General features: G+C 44.8%; 1 protein-coding gene across 1 annotated transcript in view; it reads right to left on the reverse strand.

Moving 5' to 3' along the window:
* The window catches only part of wnt2bb (wingless-type MMTV integration site family, member 2Bb), a 63,932-nt gene that overhangs the window by 12,109 nt on the left and 33,207 nt on the right, over window positions 1–18,616 (reverse strand). Inside the window, exons 3-4 of the mRNA XM_080209707.1 lie at window positions 16,910–17,187; window positions 8,093–8,357 (exon numbers count right to left, since the gene is read on the reverse strand). Coding sequence (XP_080065833.1) covers window positions 8,093–8,357; window positions 16,910–17,187 — 543 coding nt within the window. The remainder of the gene's footprint in view (window positions 1–8,092; window positions 8,358–16,909; window positions 17,188–18,616) is intronic.

The raw sequence follows: 18,616 nt of genomic DNA on the forward strand, positions 1-18,616 counted from the left end.
TAATTAACTTTCTAAATTCTCCTTCCCTCACAACTTTTCACTTTAAAATCAGATTGATTTTTCTGTGCCTTTATCCCTCTCTCTCAACTCGTGGTCATGAAGGATCAGAGACCTCCAAGCAGAATGGGTGTGAGATGTTTAGCAATCGCTCAGACAGGCGAACTAGCAATTACAGTGTCCAGGGCTCAAGGCTCAGTTCATTAATATTTCATCCATCTAACAATCATTAATATTCTCAATATTGTGCAGAAACACTTTCCTTTAAAAACCCAACATTTCAGAGCGATTACCATTTTCCTCAACATTCCTATGGAAAACCAATTGTCCCAATGTCCAGATATGTGGCAGGGGCACCAGGTACAAAAGCAAGAAACTTGGGGGTGAGGCTGTTTTGCCCGGATAGTAACACTCTCGCAATCTGAGTCACAACACTGTGGGTTCAAGCCCCAATCCACAAAATTCAAGCTGACACTCCAGCGATGGGGTGCTGCACTGTCAGAGGTGCTATCTTTCAGATGAGACATTAAATTGAGCCCCCCATCTGGCTGCTTGAGTGAATGTAAAATATCCCATGGTTAGCACTGCTGCCTCACAGCGCCATGGACCCAAGTTGGATTCCAGTCTTGGTGAGAGTCTGCATGTTCTCCCCGTGTCTGCATGGGTTTCCTTGGGGTGCTCCAGCTTCCTCTCCCAGTCCAAAAAATATGCTAGTTGGGTGCATTGGCCGTGCTAAATCCTCCCTCAGTGTACCTGAACAGGTGCCGGAGTGTGGCAACTAGGGGATTTTCACAATAACTTCATTGCAGTGTTAATGTAAGCCTACTTGTGACATGAATAAAAATAAACTTAAAATTTAACTTCCTCCCCTTTCCTACAGCCCTGTAATTCTTCTCCTTTTCAAGTATTTACCTTATTCCCTTTTGAAGATTAGCACTAAATCTATTTCCACCACCCCTTTAGGCAGCACATTCCAGCTTCTGAAAAAAAAATTCCCTTCATCTCCCCTTTGATCCTTTCGCTCATTATCTGAAATCTGTGTACTCTTGTTACTGGCCCACCTACCACTGGAAGTGCCTTCCTATTTACTCAGTGCAATATCTCTCTTAAACATGGCTCAGGGGATGGGGAGAAAGGATGTGTGTGTGTGTTTGTGAGTGTGTGTGTGTTTGTGAGTGTGTGTGTGTCAGTGTGTGTGTGTGTGTGTATGTGTTTGTGAGTGTGTGTGTGTCAGTGTGTGTGTGTGTCACTGTGCGTATGAATGTGTGTATGTGTGTGTGTGTGTGTCAGTGTGTGTGAGAGTATGTGTGTGTGAGTGCGTGAGCGTTTGTGTGTGTATGTTTGCGAGTGTGTCTGTGTGTGTGAGTGTGTGTCAGTATGTGTGTGTGTGTGTGTGTGTGTCAGTGTGTGTGTGTCAGTATGTGTGTGAGTTGTGTGTGTGTGTGAGTTGTGTGTGTGTGCTTGTGTGTGTCTGTGTGTGTCAGTATGTGTGTGAGTGTGTCAGTGTGTGTGTGAGTGTGTGTGTGCTTGTGAGTGTGTCTGTGTGTGTCAGTGTGTGTGTGAGTGTGTCAGTGTGTGTGACTGTGTGTGAGTGTGTGTGTGTGTGTGTGTGTGAGTGTGTAATGGGAGGGGTGGGGACGATAGCATCTCTGTGTTGCAATTCTTATTACTAGTACTCAAAACCAATCCCAGTTTCGGTATTCCTGACCTGTCCAAAAAGGATTAAATGTGGGGCAGATAAATAGGATGTGCAGTGACCTGTCACTTAATTGCTTCTCGTGGCCCCCCCACTAACACAGCGTCAACTGCCACTGTTCCAGCAGGTGGTTCACCATCATCTTCTCCAGGACAACTCGGAATGAACAATAAACAATGGTCTTGCCATTGACCTCATGATCTGAATATAAACAATGCTTCATTAACAGTTTGCGTTTCTAGGGCATTGCCCCTCTCCTCTCCACTGTACTGGATTCTTCCCAACTCTCTGTTTGCTCTTCCAGTCTCCCTTCAATCCCATCCACTGTATCCCATTCCTGGCCAGCCTCCAACGATGTCCTGTGCTGTTATAACCATTGAATAAGAAAAATACCGTGGATGGCACATTGCTTTATCTTTGGCAGAAAAGATCGAGTTACGAGTCAAAAAAGACAACAAGAGAAACATCTTCCAATTGAAAAATCAGAGGTCTTTAATCTCTCTCTACTTTATTCTTCTGTTTCCTTTAAATCTTCCAACATTGTGCAAGGGTATTGGGTAAGGGCAGGGGAATGACACTAAGCCATGATGCTGTTTTGGAGAGCCAGTGCAGACATGATGGGCCAAATGGCCTCCTTCTGCACCATAACAATTGATTGAGTTCATTTCCTCGCAACCTCTGGATTGACACCCAGACTTATTGTGTTGTCACCTTCTCCAGCTCATTCCCTGCACCCGCCCCCCTGTATCCCAATTCTGTGAACCTTGCATGGACTCCCTCCAGCCTGCATACTTCAAAAATGATAGAACTTGCATTTATATATCTCAGCTGATAGACTTGTGTTTACACCACAGACTGCCCAAGGCATGTCACACAAGCACACACACACAGTGTAGCTACTGTTGTAGGATGGGATTAGAGTCATAGAGGTTTACAGCATGGAAACAGGCCCTTTGGCCTAACTTGTCCATGCTGCCTCTTTTTTAACACCTAAGCTAGTCCCAGTAGCCTGCATTTGGCCCATATCTCTCTATACCCATCACACTCACATAACTGTCTAAGTGCTTTTTAAAAAGATTTTCTGGTCCCGATGCAGGGGTGCATTGTCCCAGTCCGGATGGGAAAATTTGGAGAGCCGTTAGATTTTCCTGTCCCGCCCGTGATGACGCCCACTGGTGGTGGGGCTGGAAAACCCCAGCCACAATGTGAGGAATGTGGCAGCCAATTTGCACACAGCTGCCTCTCACAAACAGCATTGCGATGATAACCAAATCATTTGATTCAGTGATGTCGTTTGTGGAGTTAATAGTGATCAGTTCATCAGAGAGAACTCCCCTATCGTTCTTCAAAATAGTGTCAAGGAACTTGGTTTGACATCAGAACTAATGGACAGCACCATCGACGTTGCTGCATCCCCTTAGACATGAACCAAAGTGCCAGGCCAGGTTATGTACTCTATGGGCTGCCATTAGCACCTCTTAGCCTTTTGTGATGACTTCAGTCAGGCTAATGAGGTGGGCTTGCTAGAGTATGAACTATCTGAGAGTTTAAATTGATGGTTAAACCAGAGAGGTTATTCTCCCTGTTTAAAGCAGGTGTGTCAGACTCCCAGCCTGCATTCAGCAGGGAGCAGCTAGAGAGCTGGCTGTGTACAGATATATGGTGCAAATAAAGTAACTTGGTGACTCCACAGAGGAGTTATTACACCTTTCTCCTTGTTTCTGTGGCTATGACTCATCTTCCTTTCCCTCACCCCGCAGTATAAACATCTCCCACTTTCTACACCTTTTAGCTTTGACAAGGGGTCACCTGGGACTCGAAACGTCAGCTCTTTTCTCTCCTTACAGATGCTGCCAGACCTGCTGAGATTTTCCAGCACTTTCTCTTTTGGTTATGTGCTCATGGGACTTGAGTAAAGAAGCTTCTGGCTCATAAGTGGGAGTGTCCACCACTCACACACCCAAATGCCAGCTGCTTCCCACAAACAGCATTGCGATGATAACCAAATCATTTGTTTCAGTGATGTTGTTTGTGGAGTTAATACTGCCAGCCAGTCAGTAATCCTTGCAGTCTCACTGACTGACATGTTGCCCTCCACTTTGTGTGGAGGGGGCGGGGTCAGGCTCCAGGATTCACCAGGATGCTTCAAGTTTCAGGTGAAAGATTCAAAGTGACTCCCGTAATGTCGTCTTGTCGCAAGCGCTGTTTGGGCTCTGTGGAAGGCCAGTTAAAGTTGACAGAGTGAAATGATGGGATCTGCCATACGCTGTTGCTATGGTATGTTGCTAGGATTTATTAAGGTCCTGGAGACGCATCAGAGCAGCTGCAAGGTCATTGTCGTTGTGAGTAACGTGTCCTATCTTGCCATGGAAATGTAATCACACCGCATTGCATTGGGAAATTCAATTAATCTTCATTTGGACAGAGAGGAAAGAAGGTGTATTTAATTTGCAGCAGCAGTTGTGCTGTTTTCTAAATTACATTCAACCTTTTCTGAGAAATTTAATTTTTAGGGTGATTAGATGTGATCTCATTGGAACCAAAGGAATTCCATTCAACTCCCTCCACCACTTTGCCCAGATTATCTCAATCAAAGGAGCACTCGTCAGATGCCTGTGCTCAGATCAAACAGTCTGCGCCCAGCTAATCCAAACATTCTGCCCATTCTATATTACTTACTTTATTTTCTACAACAAAAGGATCGGCCTCAATTGAAATATTGCATCCAATTCTGGACACTGCACTTTGGGAAGGACGTGAACAAGTTGGAGAGGATAGAAAAAGGATTTAGCAGAATAATTCCAAGGTGAGTTACATGATTAGATTGGGGGTAGGGCCTGGGTGGGATCGTGTTCGGTGCAGACTCGATGGGCCGAAGGGCCTCTTTCTGCACTATAGGGTTCTATGATTCCTCTATGATTCTAGATTGGACTAGGACTTTTCTTCTTGGGAAAGAGAAGGTTGAGAGGAGATTTGATAGGGTTGTTCAGAATCATAAGGAGTTTGAATAGGATAAATAGGCAGAAACTGTTCTGTTGGTGGAAATGTTGAGGGCCAGAGGACATTGGTAAAAACGGCAAAAGAGCCTAAATCATCACTGAAGAAAAATTTACTTCTGCAGCGAGTGGTTAGGATCTGGAATACACTGTCTGAGAGTGTGGTGGAGACAGATTCACACAGTGAGTGGTTAAGATCTGGAATGTACTGCCTGAGAGTGTGGTGGAGGCAGATTCACACAGCGAGTGGTCAGGATCTGGAATGTACTGTCTGAGAGTGTGGTGGAGACAGATTCACACAGCGAGTGGTTAGGATCTGGAATGTATTATCTGAGAGTGTGGTGGAGACAGTTTCACACTGTGAGTGTAGGATCTGGAAGGTACTGTCTGAGAGTGTGGTGGAGACAGATTCACACAGTGAGTGGTTAGGATCTGGAATGTATTATCTGAGGGTGTGGTGGAGACAGTTTCACACAGCGAGTGGTTAGGATCTGGAATGTACTGTCTGAGAGTGTGGTGGAGACAGATTCACACAGTGAGTGGTCAGGATCTGGAATGCACTGTCTGAGAGTGTGGTGGAGACAGATTCACACAGCGAGTGGTTAGGATCTGGAATGTATTATCTGAGAGTGTGGTGGAGACAGATTCACACAGTGAGTGGTTAGGATCTGGAATGTACTGTCTGAGAGTGTGGTGGAGACAGATTCACACAGTGAGTGGTCAGGATCTGGAATGCACTGCCCTAGCTGGCAGAGTCAACCATGGCTTTTAAAAGATTTTAAGAAGGATAGATGCTAATTGCCAAGCGGCAGGCTAAAGGAATGGGAGTGGGACTAACTGATCAACTCTCTCAATGAACTGAATGACCTCTCTTTATGTTTTAACCATGAGACCATTAAATGTGAGAGAAGTATAATGCCATTCATCCCACTGAATCAGTTCTGCCATTCCAAGTGATCTTTACTAATCTGACCTGATAATCCCCAACTCCACTTTCCCATCCTGTTCCCATAACCTTTGGTCCCCTTACTGATTAAAAATCTATGTATCTCAGCCTTGAACAAACTTAATGACCCAACCCCGACAGTTCTCTGGTAAAGAATTTCACAGATTTGCTATCCTTTAAGAGAAGAAATTCCTCTTCATCTCTGTCTTAAATGGGTGACTGCTCACTCTGAGATTATGCCCTCTGGTCCTAGACATTCCCATAAGCATCTTTCTCAGCATCTACTCTGTCAAGTCCCCTTACGAAATAAAGGCCAACATTCTATTTGCCTTCCCTATCACCTGCTGAAGTTGCTTGCTAGCTTTCTATCCCCCTGAATCTTTCTGTGCTACAGCTTTCTGCAGTCTTTCTCCATTCCGATAATATTCAGGTCCTTTATTCTTCCTCCCAAAGTAGGAAGAATTTTCCTGTCCTATCTTGTATCTGCCAAATTTTTGCTCACTCACCTAACTTGTCTCTATATCTCTATAGACTTTTTGATATGCTTTATTATTGCATAGTATAGGGTGAAAAGTATTGTTTCTTGTGTGCTATGCAGACAAAGCTCTTTATATCATCCACACCACTTGCCTTCCTACCTATTTTTGTATCATCCACAAACTTGGCAATAGTACATTCAGCCTTGCTGAAGTCTTACTAAAACTAGACAGGGATTATGTTAGACCACTCCTGGAATACTGTGAACCGTGCCCTCCAATATGACCTAGCAAACCACTCAGATGTATGAAGCTACTGAAAACTCAATAAAAAGGAATGAACCGAAACCGACCATCAGCATCGACTTGGGCGCTGGAAATAACAGCAAACTCAACCCTGAGGATCCTGCAAATTCCTCCTCACTGACATCTGAGAGCCTGTGCTGAAATTGGGAGAGCTTTCTCACAGACTGGACAAACAGCGGCCTGACATAGTCATTCTCACAGAATCATACCTTACAGATAATGTCCCAGAATCACCATCACCATTCTTGGATATGCTTTGACCAGCATGAGGTGTCAACCAGGGAAGCTACAACAGAGGATTACTTGTATGCCAAACAGCACAAACAGCAAGTAATAGACAGAACTAATAGTGTATAAAGTGCTGGAAGATGTCATTAGCAGTGCTATCAAGCAGTACTTACTTAGCAAAAACCTGCTCACTGATGCTTAGTTTGGCTTCCATGAGGGTCACTCAGTTCCTGACCTCATTACAGCTTTGGTTCAAACATGGACAAAAAAGCTGAATTCCAGAGGTGAGGGGAGTAACAGCCCTTGATGTCATCAAGGCTGCATTTGTCTGAGTGAGGCATCAAGGAGCCCTGGCAAAACTGGAGTCAGTGGGTACCAGGGGGCAACCTGTCCACTGTCTGGAGTCACCCCCAGCACAAAGGAAGGTAGTTGTGGTGGTTGGAGGTCAATCAGCTCAGTCCCAGGACATCACTGCAGGACTCTCTCAGAGTAGTGTCCTTGGCCCAATCATTTTCACCTCCTTCATCAATGACTTTCCCTCCATCATAAGGTCAGAAGTGGTGATGTTCACCAATGATTGCGCAATGTTCAGCACCATTCGCAACTCCTCAGATACTGAAGCAGCCCGTGTCCAAATGCAGCAAGACCTGGACAATATCCAGGCTTGGGCTGACAAGCGACACATAACATTCGCGCCACACAAATGCCAGGCAACGACCATCACCAACAGGAGAGGATCTAATCATTTCCCTTTGGGATTCAGTGGCTTTTACCATCACTGAATCCCCCCGTGTCAATATCCTGGGGAGTTACCATTGACCAGAAACTGAACTGGACTCGCCACGTAAGCACAATGACTACGAGAACAGATCAGAGACTAGGAATCCTGCGGCGAGTAACTCACCTCCTGACTCTCCAAAGCCTACCCATCATCTCTAAGGCACAAGTCAGGAGTGTGATGGAATACTCTCCAATTGCCTGGATGGGTGCAGCTCCAACAACACTCAAGAAGCTCGACACCATCAAACCCACACAGGCACAGGAGTAACGTGCAAACTCCACACAGACAGTGACCCAAACCAGGAATCGAACCCAGGTCCCTGGAGCTGTCAGGCAGCACTGCTAACCACTGCGCCACCCCTTTTCTCCTTCCCTAAAGGACATTAGTGAACCTTATAGATTTTTCCGACAATTGACAATGGTTCCATGGTCACCAGTAGCTTCTTAATTCCAGATGCTTTTATTGATCTCTAATTCCACCATCTGCCGTGGTGGGATTCGAACTCAGGTCCCCAGAACGTGAGCTGAGTTTCTGGATTAATAATCCAGCGATAATACCACGAGGCCATCACCTTCCCTTTGAATATCACAATATTTCTGTCATAAAGACTGCAGTTTGTTGAGTGCCAGTTTTTACCCCCACCCCGTGACACAGTCTGGATCTTACCTGCTGCCTTGTCCAGGACACAGTAATCGGGCGAGTTTTCGAAGTACACCAACTCATTTTTGATCAGTCTGTCTGAGTGTCTGTTGGTGACGGTGAAACCAGTTCCATCCTGGTTCATGGTCACCTGGATCGCCACGTTGTATTTTTTCCGCAGGTAATCTCCGGTCTTCCTAAAGTCCGACATTGCTAACCAACAAGTCCTTAATGTGCATGATCCACTGACCCCGTGGCATTTACATTCCAATTTCATGAACCTCTTCACAGCCTGCCGGGTTAGAGAGAGGCAGAGTTATCACAAGAGACACAAACCTTCCATATCTAACCTTAAAGGGTTTTTAACAAAACATTCTGCACAACATCTGATGGGGGTGGCACAGTGGCACAGTGATTAGCACTGCTGCCTCACAGCGCTAGGGACCCAGGTTCGATTCCAGGCTTGGGTCACTGTCTGCATGGAATTTGCACGTTCTCCCCATGTCTGCGTGGGTTTCCTTCAGGCTCTCCAGTTTCCTCCCACAGTCCAAAAGATGTGCTGGTTAAGTGGATTGGCCATGCTAAATTCTCCCTCAGTGTACCCGAGCAGGTGCTGGAGTGTGGCGACCAGGGGATTTTCACAGTAACTTCATTGCAGTGTTAATTAAGCCTACTTGTTGACACCAATAAATAAACTTTATAACTGTTAATAATCCAGGATGAATCAGAAGATACATTCCAAGGGATTTGTGGGCACATGAATATTTTGGGGGGTTTATCGTTGATAATCGGGAGAGAAACATTTCTTAATTTTATTATGAAAGATTCCGCTATAGGAACAGTGACATTACTCACAGAATTAGCAATTATAAATCAAAGGAGTTACATGTAGGCCAGGCTGAGTAAATATGGCAGATTTCCTTCCCTAAAAGACGTTGGTGAACCAGATGGGTTTTTCTGACAATCGACAATGGGTTTCAGGGTCATCAGTAGATTCTTAATTTCAGATTTTTTTAATTGAATTCAAATTCCACCATCTGCTGTGGTGAGATTTGAACCTGAGTCCCCAGAACTTTAGCTGAGTTTCTGGATTAATAGTCTAGGAATAATACCACTAGGCCATTACCTCCCCTAATTTATACCACATGAGAAGAGAGTGCTGATTTGTTGGCAAGTCGACTGTGATTGGTGGAGGTGTTTGCCATGGAGAATGCAGCACGGAACAGTTAACTGCCCAGTTTTGTTCAAACTCAAACTGGGAGGGGTGACACTGATTGGTGGAGGCAATGTCTTGGGGAATGAACCAGAGGATGGCCTTTCCCCAAGGTTTTGTTTAGTTGAAAAAGGTGCAATGTGTGCACGTGGGGGTAATGCCTTGACACATTGCTCCTCTTTCAACTAAACACAAAACCTGGGGAACAGCCATTCCCTACCTCCTTCCCCAGGGCAATGCATTCACCAATCAGAGTCAACAAACCAGCACTCTTTTCTCATGTAGTCTAAATTGTTGGCCTTCTTTATTGTTGGTCATTTCTTGCGAGCTGTCCTGGTGAGTCCAAGACAAAAGGTTTTGATGGCATGTCTCTTTTGTTCAAACAATACTCAAGTTCTGCGTGACTGAACAACTATTTAACTCTATAAACCTTTAATTCTATGAAAACTAGGCTGAAGTTCCTTCATCCAACAATACGTCTTAAACCTTATTTTAGAAAACCCAAGGAAAAGTGCTACTGCTGTTGGAACTCTGAATTAAAAGCAGGAAATACTCAGCAGGCCTGGCAGTATATGTGGAAATGTTAACGCTGCTTTCTCTCTCCAAAAATGTTGCCGCACTCGCTGAGTATTTTTAGCATCTTCTGTTTTTATTCTACAAAACTAAATCCCTTCCTTGCGCGATGGTGTGACATTAGGAAATGTATTTAAAACTTGCTGATATATGCTAAAGTTCCTATTGATTGGCAGACTGGATCCAAGGACATCCTTCCGACTCTAGTCAGATCTAGATTCTCAATCCGCAACGGACGATGGAGAAAGTGGGAATGATGTCCTTCCACAACCACCAGTCAGATTGGATTAGCAGGAAGCGCTATCTGAATATGGTGCTCAAAAATTATCTAAAAGGACAGCACAATGAGTGAAATATTTCTTTATATTTCCTTTGAGATTTTTTGAGTTTTTTTTTACTATGCTTTAAACTATAAAATTGATGATGAAATATGTTCACTGTGATAGCTGATGCAAATTGATTTACAAATCATTAACCCCTTGAGCTTAGTGTTTCCTTTGCATGTTTTGAACATGTGGATGCTGTCTGCTATACATCTGATCCCAATCTCACTCTGTTGGCACGCTGCCTGATGCAGAATTCAACAGATTTTTTTTTTAAAAAGTCTGTTAAAAGCTATTTCTGTCTCTGAACAAAATATAAGAGGGTTGGCAGAGAGCCTCACAACTTAGAGCATCAATTGTACAGAAGGAGGCCATTCAGTCCCTCCCCCCGATTCTATCATTCAGTGCAAACGTGCTTTTTCACAATATAATTTTGTGGGATGTGGGTGTCGCTGGCTAGGTCAACTTTTATTGCCCGTCCCTAATTGCCCCTCAGCAAATGACGCTGAGCTGCCTTCTTTAACTGTAAGAAGTCTCCTGACACTAGGTTAAAGTCCAACAGGTTTATTTGGAATCACGAGCTTGCGCAGCGCTGCTCCTTCATCAGATGAGTGGACCTGATAAAGGGACAGCACTCTGAAAGCTCGCGATACCAAATAAACCTGTTAGACTTTAACCTGGTGTTGAGAGACTTCTTACTGTGCCCACCCCCAGTCCAAATCTGCCATCTCCACTTTTGTAACTTTTACTGAGATATAGGTGCACTCACAGTGCTGTTAGGGAGGCAATTCCAATATTTCAACCCCGTGACAGTCAGGAACAGTGATATATTTCCATGTCAGGTTGGTGAGTGACTTGGAGGGGAACTTCCAGTGCTCCAGGTATTTGCTGCGTTTATCCTTCCAGATGGTACTGGTCATGGGTTTGGAAGGTGCTGTCTAAGGAACCTTGGTGAGTTTCTGCAGCGCATCTTGTACATGGTGCACACGGCTGCCAGTCTTCATCGGTGGTGGAGGGATTGACTCTGGAAAGGGTAACAATCCAGCCGGCTGCTGTCTCCTGGATGGTTTTGAGTGTTGTTGGAGCTGCACCCATCCAGACAAGTGGGGAGTATCCCTTCACACTCCAGATTTGTGCCTTGTAGATGGTGGACAGGGTTTGGGGGTCAGACGCTGATATATGATCTAACTCATACACATCTTTGCCCCCTTTCCCTCTGGCTAACAAAAGGACATCAACTTTAGATTTAAAACTAACAACTGTTCCCATATCAATTGCGATCTGTAGAAAATAGTTTCAAACTTCTATCACTCTGTCTGTGGAAGTGTTTCCTAAACACACTCCTGGAAGGTGTGGGTATTCTTTGTCCTCTGGTCCTTGACTCTCCAACCAGTAGAATAATTTCTGATGATCTAACCTATCAGTATCTTGAAACACTGAATTAAATCATCCCTTAATCTAAATGTTATGTGACATGGACACGGATGTTTCAGTCTACAGCCCAGAGTCCGAGGTTTTCCTGGAACCTGGCTGTAGTTTTAATTCGGGTAGAGGTTTATAAGAACATTATGAATGGGAATAGGCCATTTAGCCCCTCCGACCTCTGCCCTTCAGTTTGATCATGGTTAATCTATACCTTGGTTTTATTTATCTATCTTTGGTCCATATCCCTCGCTAATATAGAAACTCCACAGCGCAGAAGGAGGCCATTTGGCCCATCGAGTCTGCACCGACAACAATCCCAGCCAGGCCCTATCCCCTTAACCCCACATGTTTATCCCTCTAACCTATACATCATGGGACAGTAAGGGACAATTTAATATGGCTAATGCACCCCTAACCCTCACTTCTTTGGACAGTGGGAGGAAACCAGAGCACCCGGAGGAAACCCACGCAGGCACGTGGGGGGAACGCGCAGACTCCACGCAGACAGTGACCCAAGCTGGGTATTGAACCCAAGTCTCTGGGGTTGTGAGGCAGCATTACCAACCACTGTGCCACTGTGCTGCCCAGTCTGGGTCAGGTGTGCAAAGTCAGGATAATTCCAGGATCTGAAAACTCGGCACAGGAAAAGCTGCCCAGAACTTCCAATTCCTAGTCCTGGGTGAGAATGGGAGTTGTGCCGGGTGATATTGGAAAGGGTTAAGAGGCTGTTGGGTGTGGAAGCGAGCTAGGGAGAAGATCCACCTCGATGACCCAGCACCTTTGGGAAGACAGAGAAAAAATGGATAAAACAAAAAACAGCCCTCCCACCCTCACCCCTCAGACCACCTTACCTCACCCATGCCCCATCCGTGCCAGCCCATGGCCCCCCATGCCCTTCATGCCATCCTATGCCCCATCCCTATGGCCCTTCATATCTCCTATGCCAATTTAATGCCAACTCAAGTCCACCCATGCCACTCACTGCCCTTTGCCCTCACACCTACCATGCTAAGCCATCCAGTATCCACCATGGGCAGATCTCAGCACCCAGGCTGAGATTTTTAAGTTGTTCTCATTGCTAAAAACCCATTCACTGCATTTAACTTCCTGTAATCCCTTATGAAAGCAAGCATTTGTACTCATAGTCCCACCTCAAAGAGTTTATAACCACTTGGAGTTGTCAATAAACCTGTGATAATGATAGGTTGTGTAATCTGTCATGCAAAAGTAATCCTGCAATGCCAGCCTTATGCTTATGTCAACAGACAGAATGAAATAGCAGGAGCCATCTTGTGAAAACTGCAGATAGTTTTTAATCAAATATTTAAAGGGTAGGGCATTTAAATGCTTTGACAGCTTGATAGTTATTTTGACAGTTCCATGGAGCTTGACAATGAGTTTATGTATTTTTTACACATATTCATATCAAATTCTAACCATTTCAAAAAGCACCTAGCCTCTCCCAAAGGTGTCTTGGGATCATATACAATAGGGGGCCCTACCTCTCTAAAAAGTACCGCAACTTTAGACCTATTCCTATCAGGTAAAAATTACACATGTCTTTTCTTTATATTTGTTCATGGGATATGGGCATTGTTGACAAAGGCAGCATTTATTGCTCATTCATAATTGCCCTTGAAAAGGTAGTGGTGATCCACCTTTTTACAACTAGTGCAGTTGATGTGGTGTAGGTATAACCACAGTGGTTAGGAAGGGAATTCCAGGATTTTCACCTAGTGACAGTGAAGGAACAGTGATATATTTCCAATCAAGTCGTGTGTGACTTGGAAGGGAACTTGCCCATGGTGTTCACATGTGCCTGTTTCCCTTTTCTTACTAGATGGGAGAGGTGATGTGTTGGAAAGTTGCTATTGGGAGTCTTGATGAGTTGCTACAATGCATTGTGTAAATGGTACATATTGCTGCTACTATGCACCGGTAGTGGAGGGATTGAATACTTAAGTTGACGGATGGGGTGCCAATCACGGGGAATTCTTTGTCCTGAATGGTGTCAAGCTTCTTGAGCTACACTGAGCCAGACAAGTGTGGAGAATTCCACTGCACTCCTGACTTGTGCCTTGTGGACAGGCTCTGGGGAGTCAGAGAGTGAGTTACTCTCCACAGAATTCCCAGCCTCTGATCCGCGGTTGTATCCATAGTATTTTTATGGCAGGCCCAGTTCAGTTTCTGGTCAATGGCAATCCCTAGGATGTTAATAATGGGAGATCCAGTGATGGTAATGCTATTAAATATCAAGGGGAGATGAAAAGAGCTTTGACAAAGGGTCATCTGGACTCGAAACATCAGCTCTTTTCTCTCTTTACAGATGCTGCCAGACCTGCTGAGATTTTCCACCATTTTCTCTTTCGGTTTCAGCTTCCATCATCTGCGGTAATTTGCTTTTGTCAGGGGGAGACGGTTAGGTTCCCACTTGTTGGAGATGGTCACAGCCTGGTACTTGTGTGGCATGAATCTTACTTGCCAGTTATTATTTCAGTCTACATATTGTCCAAGTCCTGTTGCGTTTGGACCCAGATTGTTTCAGTACGGCGGAAACCCGATTTTACGTACCCCGATTTAGCGCAAAATCGGATATGACGCGATTTGACAGACGGACTTTTTTTTGCTCTTTCCGGTTTAGTGATTTCGCGCGACCCCGATAACATTCGCGATAACATTTTATGGATGCAAACCATTGCGTTCCAATGGGGCTGCACTGTATCTGATGAGTTGCGAATGGTGCTGAACATTGTGCAATTATCAGTGAACATCCCCAATCCTGACCTTATGATGGGGGGAAGGTCATTGATGAAGCAGCTGAAGATGGTTGGGCCTCGGACACTAACCCTGAGGAGCTCCTGCAGAGATGTCATGGGACTGAGATGATTGACCTCCAAGCGCTCATACTTTTGCTTAAAGTTTAGTTTATTTATTAGTGTCACAAGCAGGCTTACATTAACACTGCAGTGAAGTTACTGTGAAAATTCCCTAGTTGCCACACTCTGGCGCCTGTTCGGGTTACACTGAGGGAGAATTTAGCACGGCCAATGCACCCTAACCAACACGTCTTTCGGACTGTGGGAGCACCCAGAGGAAACCCACACAGTCGTAGGGAGGATGTGAAGATTCCACACAGACAGTGACTCAAGCCGAGAATCGAACCCAGGTCCCAGGTGCTGTGAGACAGCTAACCACTGTGCTACCATGCCGCCCGTTCCTGGTCACTGTGCTGATGGTGGAGAGGAGACTGAGGGGGTGGTAACTGGCTGAATCCAGATAGAAAGCAGTGTTGTAGCTGCACTGGAACAGCTTGGCTAGGGGTGTGGCTATTTCTGGAGAACATGCCCACACTACTATTGCCGGAATATTTTGAGGTCCCGTGGACTCTGCCTTTGGCTGTGTTTCTTGCTATCACGTAGAGTGAAGTGAATCGGTTGAAGACAGACATCTGTGATGCTGGGGACCTCAGTGGGGGGAGTCTGAGATGGATCATCCTCTTCTGGCTGGAGAATGCTGCGAATGCTTCAGCCTTGTAATATTTTGATTGTTTTGGACATCCCACCAGCCAAGATCAGATCTGACTGAGACAGCTGCACTTTAACATGTGCAGTTTCCTCCGTGAATCATGCATGTGCACATTACAAGCCGCCCCAATCCTCTCTGCAAAAATATCGGGGTCAGAGGCAGGGTTTCTAGATCCAGGTCTCCACAGCCATTTTTGCTAAGCTGGAAAACCTCCCTATCACCACAAAAATTAAAATCAATAGTTCATAACATTCCCTCAATAATTAATGTGACAATGTCCATAATGAATACTTAGAAATATTAGTCTTAATAACGAGTTTATAATTATATAAATAATTATTTATTTATATAATAAATTAGTCTTAGGCTAAATTAGTCTTAATAATTAGTAACTTCTATTTCAATGTTAATATTTTTCCTTAATAATGGATGTATATATTAATAACTTGTTGATTTAATTAACAATCTATATTATTATTCCAGGAATTGTTTTTTCATCACCATTCAACATTTTAAAATCAATTAGTAATGATTTAGTCACAATAACTTTCAATTTCATAATTAATACCTTTACACCAATAATTCTGGCTTTGATATCAACTGCTAATAAATTATAATTGATCGTTACATTGTTAGTTAATGACTTTCTCTGAATAATTTACTTAATAATTAACTGTGTTCCATCAATGATTTTTTTTATTCATTTGTGGAACATGGGTGTCACTGATTGGCCAGCATTTATTGCCCATCCCTCGTTGATGAGGAATTTGAATCCAATAAAACAAAATCTGGAATTACGAATCTACTGATGACCGTGAAACCATTGTCGATTGTTGGAAAAACCCATCTGGTTCACTAATGTGATTCCGGAGCCACAGCAATGTGCCTCCGAGGGCAGTTGAGAGTCAACCACTCCGGAATCACACGTAGGCCAGACCAGGTAAGGACGGCAGATTTCCTTCCCTAAAGGACATTAGTAAACCAGATGGGTTTTTCCAACAATTGACAATGGTTTCATGGTCATCAGTAGATTTTTAATTCCAGATTTTGTTTTATTGGATTCAAATTCCTCCTCCTGACATAGTGTGATTCGAACCTTGGTCCCCAGAACATGAGTTGAGTTTCTGGATTAATATTCTAGCGATAATGCCATTAGAATCACTGTGCAGAAGGAGGCCATTAGGCCCATCGAGCCTGCACCAACACCAATCCCGCTCCAGGCCCTATCTCTGTAATCCCAAGTATTCACCCTGTTGACCCCCTGCCACTAAGGGGCAATCTAGCACGGCCAAATCACCTAACCTGCACATCTTGGAGGAAACCAGAGCACCAAGAGGAAACCCACACAGACATGGGGAGAATGTGCAAACTCCACACAGACCAATTCCACCCAAGGCTGGAATTGAACCCAGGTCCCTGGCGCTGTGAATTTCTGGATTAATAGTCTAGCAATAATACCACTAGGCCATGACCTCCCATTGAACGCCTTGCTTCCAGAATTGCTTTCCCATCAATAACCAATACATTGCTATTACAAAACATGAACATTAATGAGAAATTAAATCATTTAAAAAAGAAACAGATTTATTTGCTGCGTAGTTTTTGCTGCATCTTATTTCCAAAACCTCGTTAAACTTTGGACTAGTTGGCTGGATGCCAGTTCTGATTTCTGGGTGGATTTTACCTGAATGAACTGGTGGCCGTGTGCGGTTAAGTCTGGATGTCAGCTTATTTCAAACAGGATCTGACTGTGGTGCACGGTTTCATTGGAAAGCATCTACTCACCGTCCTGCCGCATCGGTTGTTGTGGAGGTTCATCAATGCTCTGGCATCCTTCTCCTTCTTCTCCTTGGCATCCACAAAAGCTTTGGAGAACTTGATTCCGTAGTTGATGTTGTCGCTGCAGCCCCCCCAGTCGAACTCCCCCCTCAGGTCCCGGGCTTTGCCCCTCTTGCGCGGGTCACAACTGCAGCTGTTCAGGTCTCCCTGGCTGCAGGCTCGTGTGATGGCGTACACAACCCCGGCAGAGGAAATCGCATAGACAAACGCAGCCTCTTGGCTACCTGAGGAAATAGTGGCAGACAAGTTTGTAAACAGGGCAGTGTTCTTTCCCTTTTTAAAGTTTTAAAGCGAAGTAAAGTTAATTTATTAAGCCCACTTCTAAGCCTAATGTAAGCCTACTTGAGGTGAATAAATAAACTTTAACTTTTGTCACAAGTAGACTTGCATTAACACTGCAATGAAGTTACTGTGACAATCCCCTAGTCGCCACACTCTGGCGCCTGTTCGGGTACACCGAGAGAGAATTTAGCGTGGCCAATGCATCTAGGCATTTGGAATGGGAGAGGAAATCGGAGCACCCAGAGGAAACCCATGCAGACATGGGGAGAATGTGCAGACTCAACACGTCAGTGACCCAAGCCAGGAATTGAGCACAGGTCCCTGGCGCTGTGAAGCAGCAGCGCTAACCACTGTGCCACCAGAACATGAATAAGGAACAGTTCACCTTGTTCATTCCCGGATATGGCACCACTTGGCAAGACTGATATTTATTGCCAATGCACAGTTGCTCTTGAGGTGGCGATGTACTTTTTTGATGAACTGCTGTTACCCTTGTGGAGATCTAATCAAGGTGCTTAATATGAGGAGGATCTGGGATGAGAGAGTCAGTTTCCTGTGGATGAAATAACGGCTTGGCTGTTCCAAGTTTAACTTTTCACATGAAGGCTGCTGGAAATCTGAAAGTTTTTCACCCCAGAAGGTTGTGTGTGCATGAGAGAGAATAACTGGAGCTTTCAAAACTGTAGAATCAGGGGATATGAAAGAAAGGTAAACGGGTGGCACAGTGGAAGCACTGCTGCCTCAGAGCGCCAGGGTCCAGGGTTCAATTCTGGCCTCAGGTCACTGTCTTTGTGGAGTTTGCACATACTCCTCATGTCTGTATGGGTTTCCTCCGGGTGCTCCGGTTCCCTCCCACAGTCTGAAAATGTGCCAGTTGGATTGATTGACCAAACTAAATTGACTCTAGTGTCAGGGGATTAGCAGGGTAAATATGTTGGGTTACGGGAATAGGACTTGGGTGGGATTGTGGTCAGTATAGACTTGATGGACTGAATGGCCTCCTTTTGCACTGTAGAGATTCTGTGTGAAGAGGATGATCAACAATGATCTATTTTAATGTCGGAACAGGTCCTTGGGGATGAATATACTCCACCTATTCCCAATGTTCCCAAAATCATAGAATCCCCATTGTGCAGAAGGAGGCCATTCGGCCCATTGAGACTACACCGACTGTCCGACAGAGCATCTAACCAGGCCCTATCCCTGCAAACCTACACATTAAGTTTTTCCTGCCTCTACTACTATCTCTGGCAGCTTGTTCCAGACATTGGTGGAAGCTCAAAAAGCCTGACTTGCTGAGGTGCAGTGATCTCAGAGACTTGTGGGGTCAGAGTCGATTACAGAGACTGGGAGGGCCGTCTGCAGATGCTC

The sequence above is a fragment of the Carcharhinus amblyrhynchos genome, chromosome 22, assembly GCF_965287045.1.
Source record: "Carcharhinus amblyrhynchos chromosome 22, sCarAmb.v2.hapA, whole genome shotgun sequence".
NCBI classification, from domain to species: domain Eukaryota; kingdom Metazoa; phylum Chordata; class Chondrichthyes; order Carcharhiniformes; family Carcharhinidae; genus Carcharhinus; species Carcharhinus amblyrhynchos.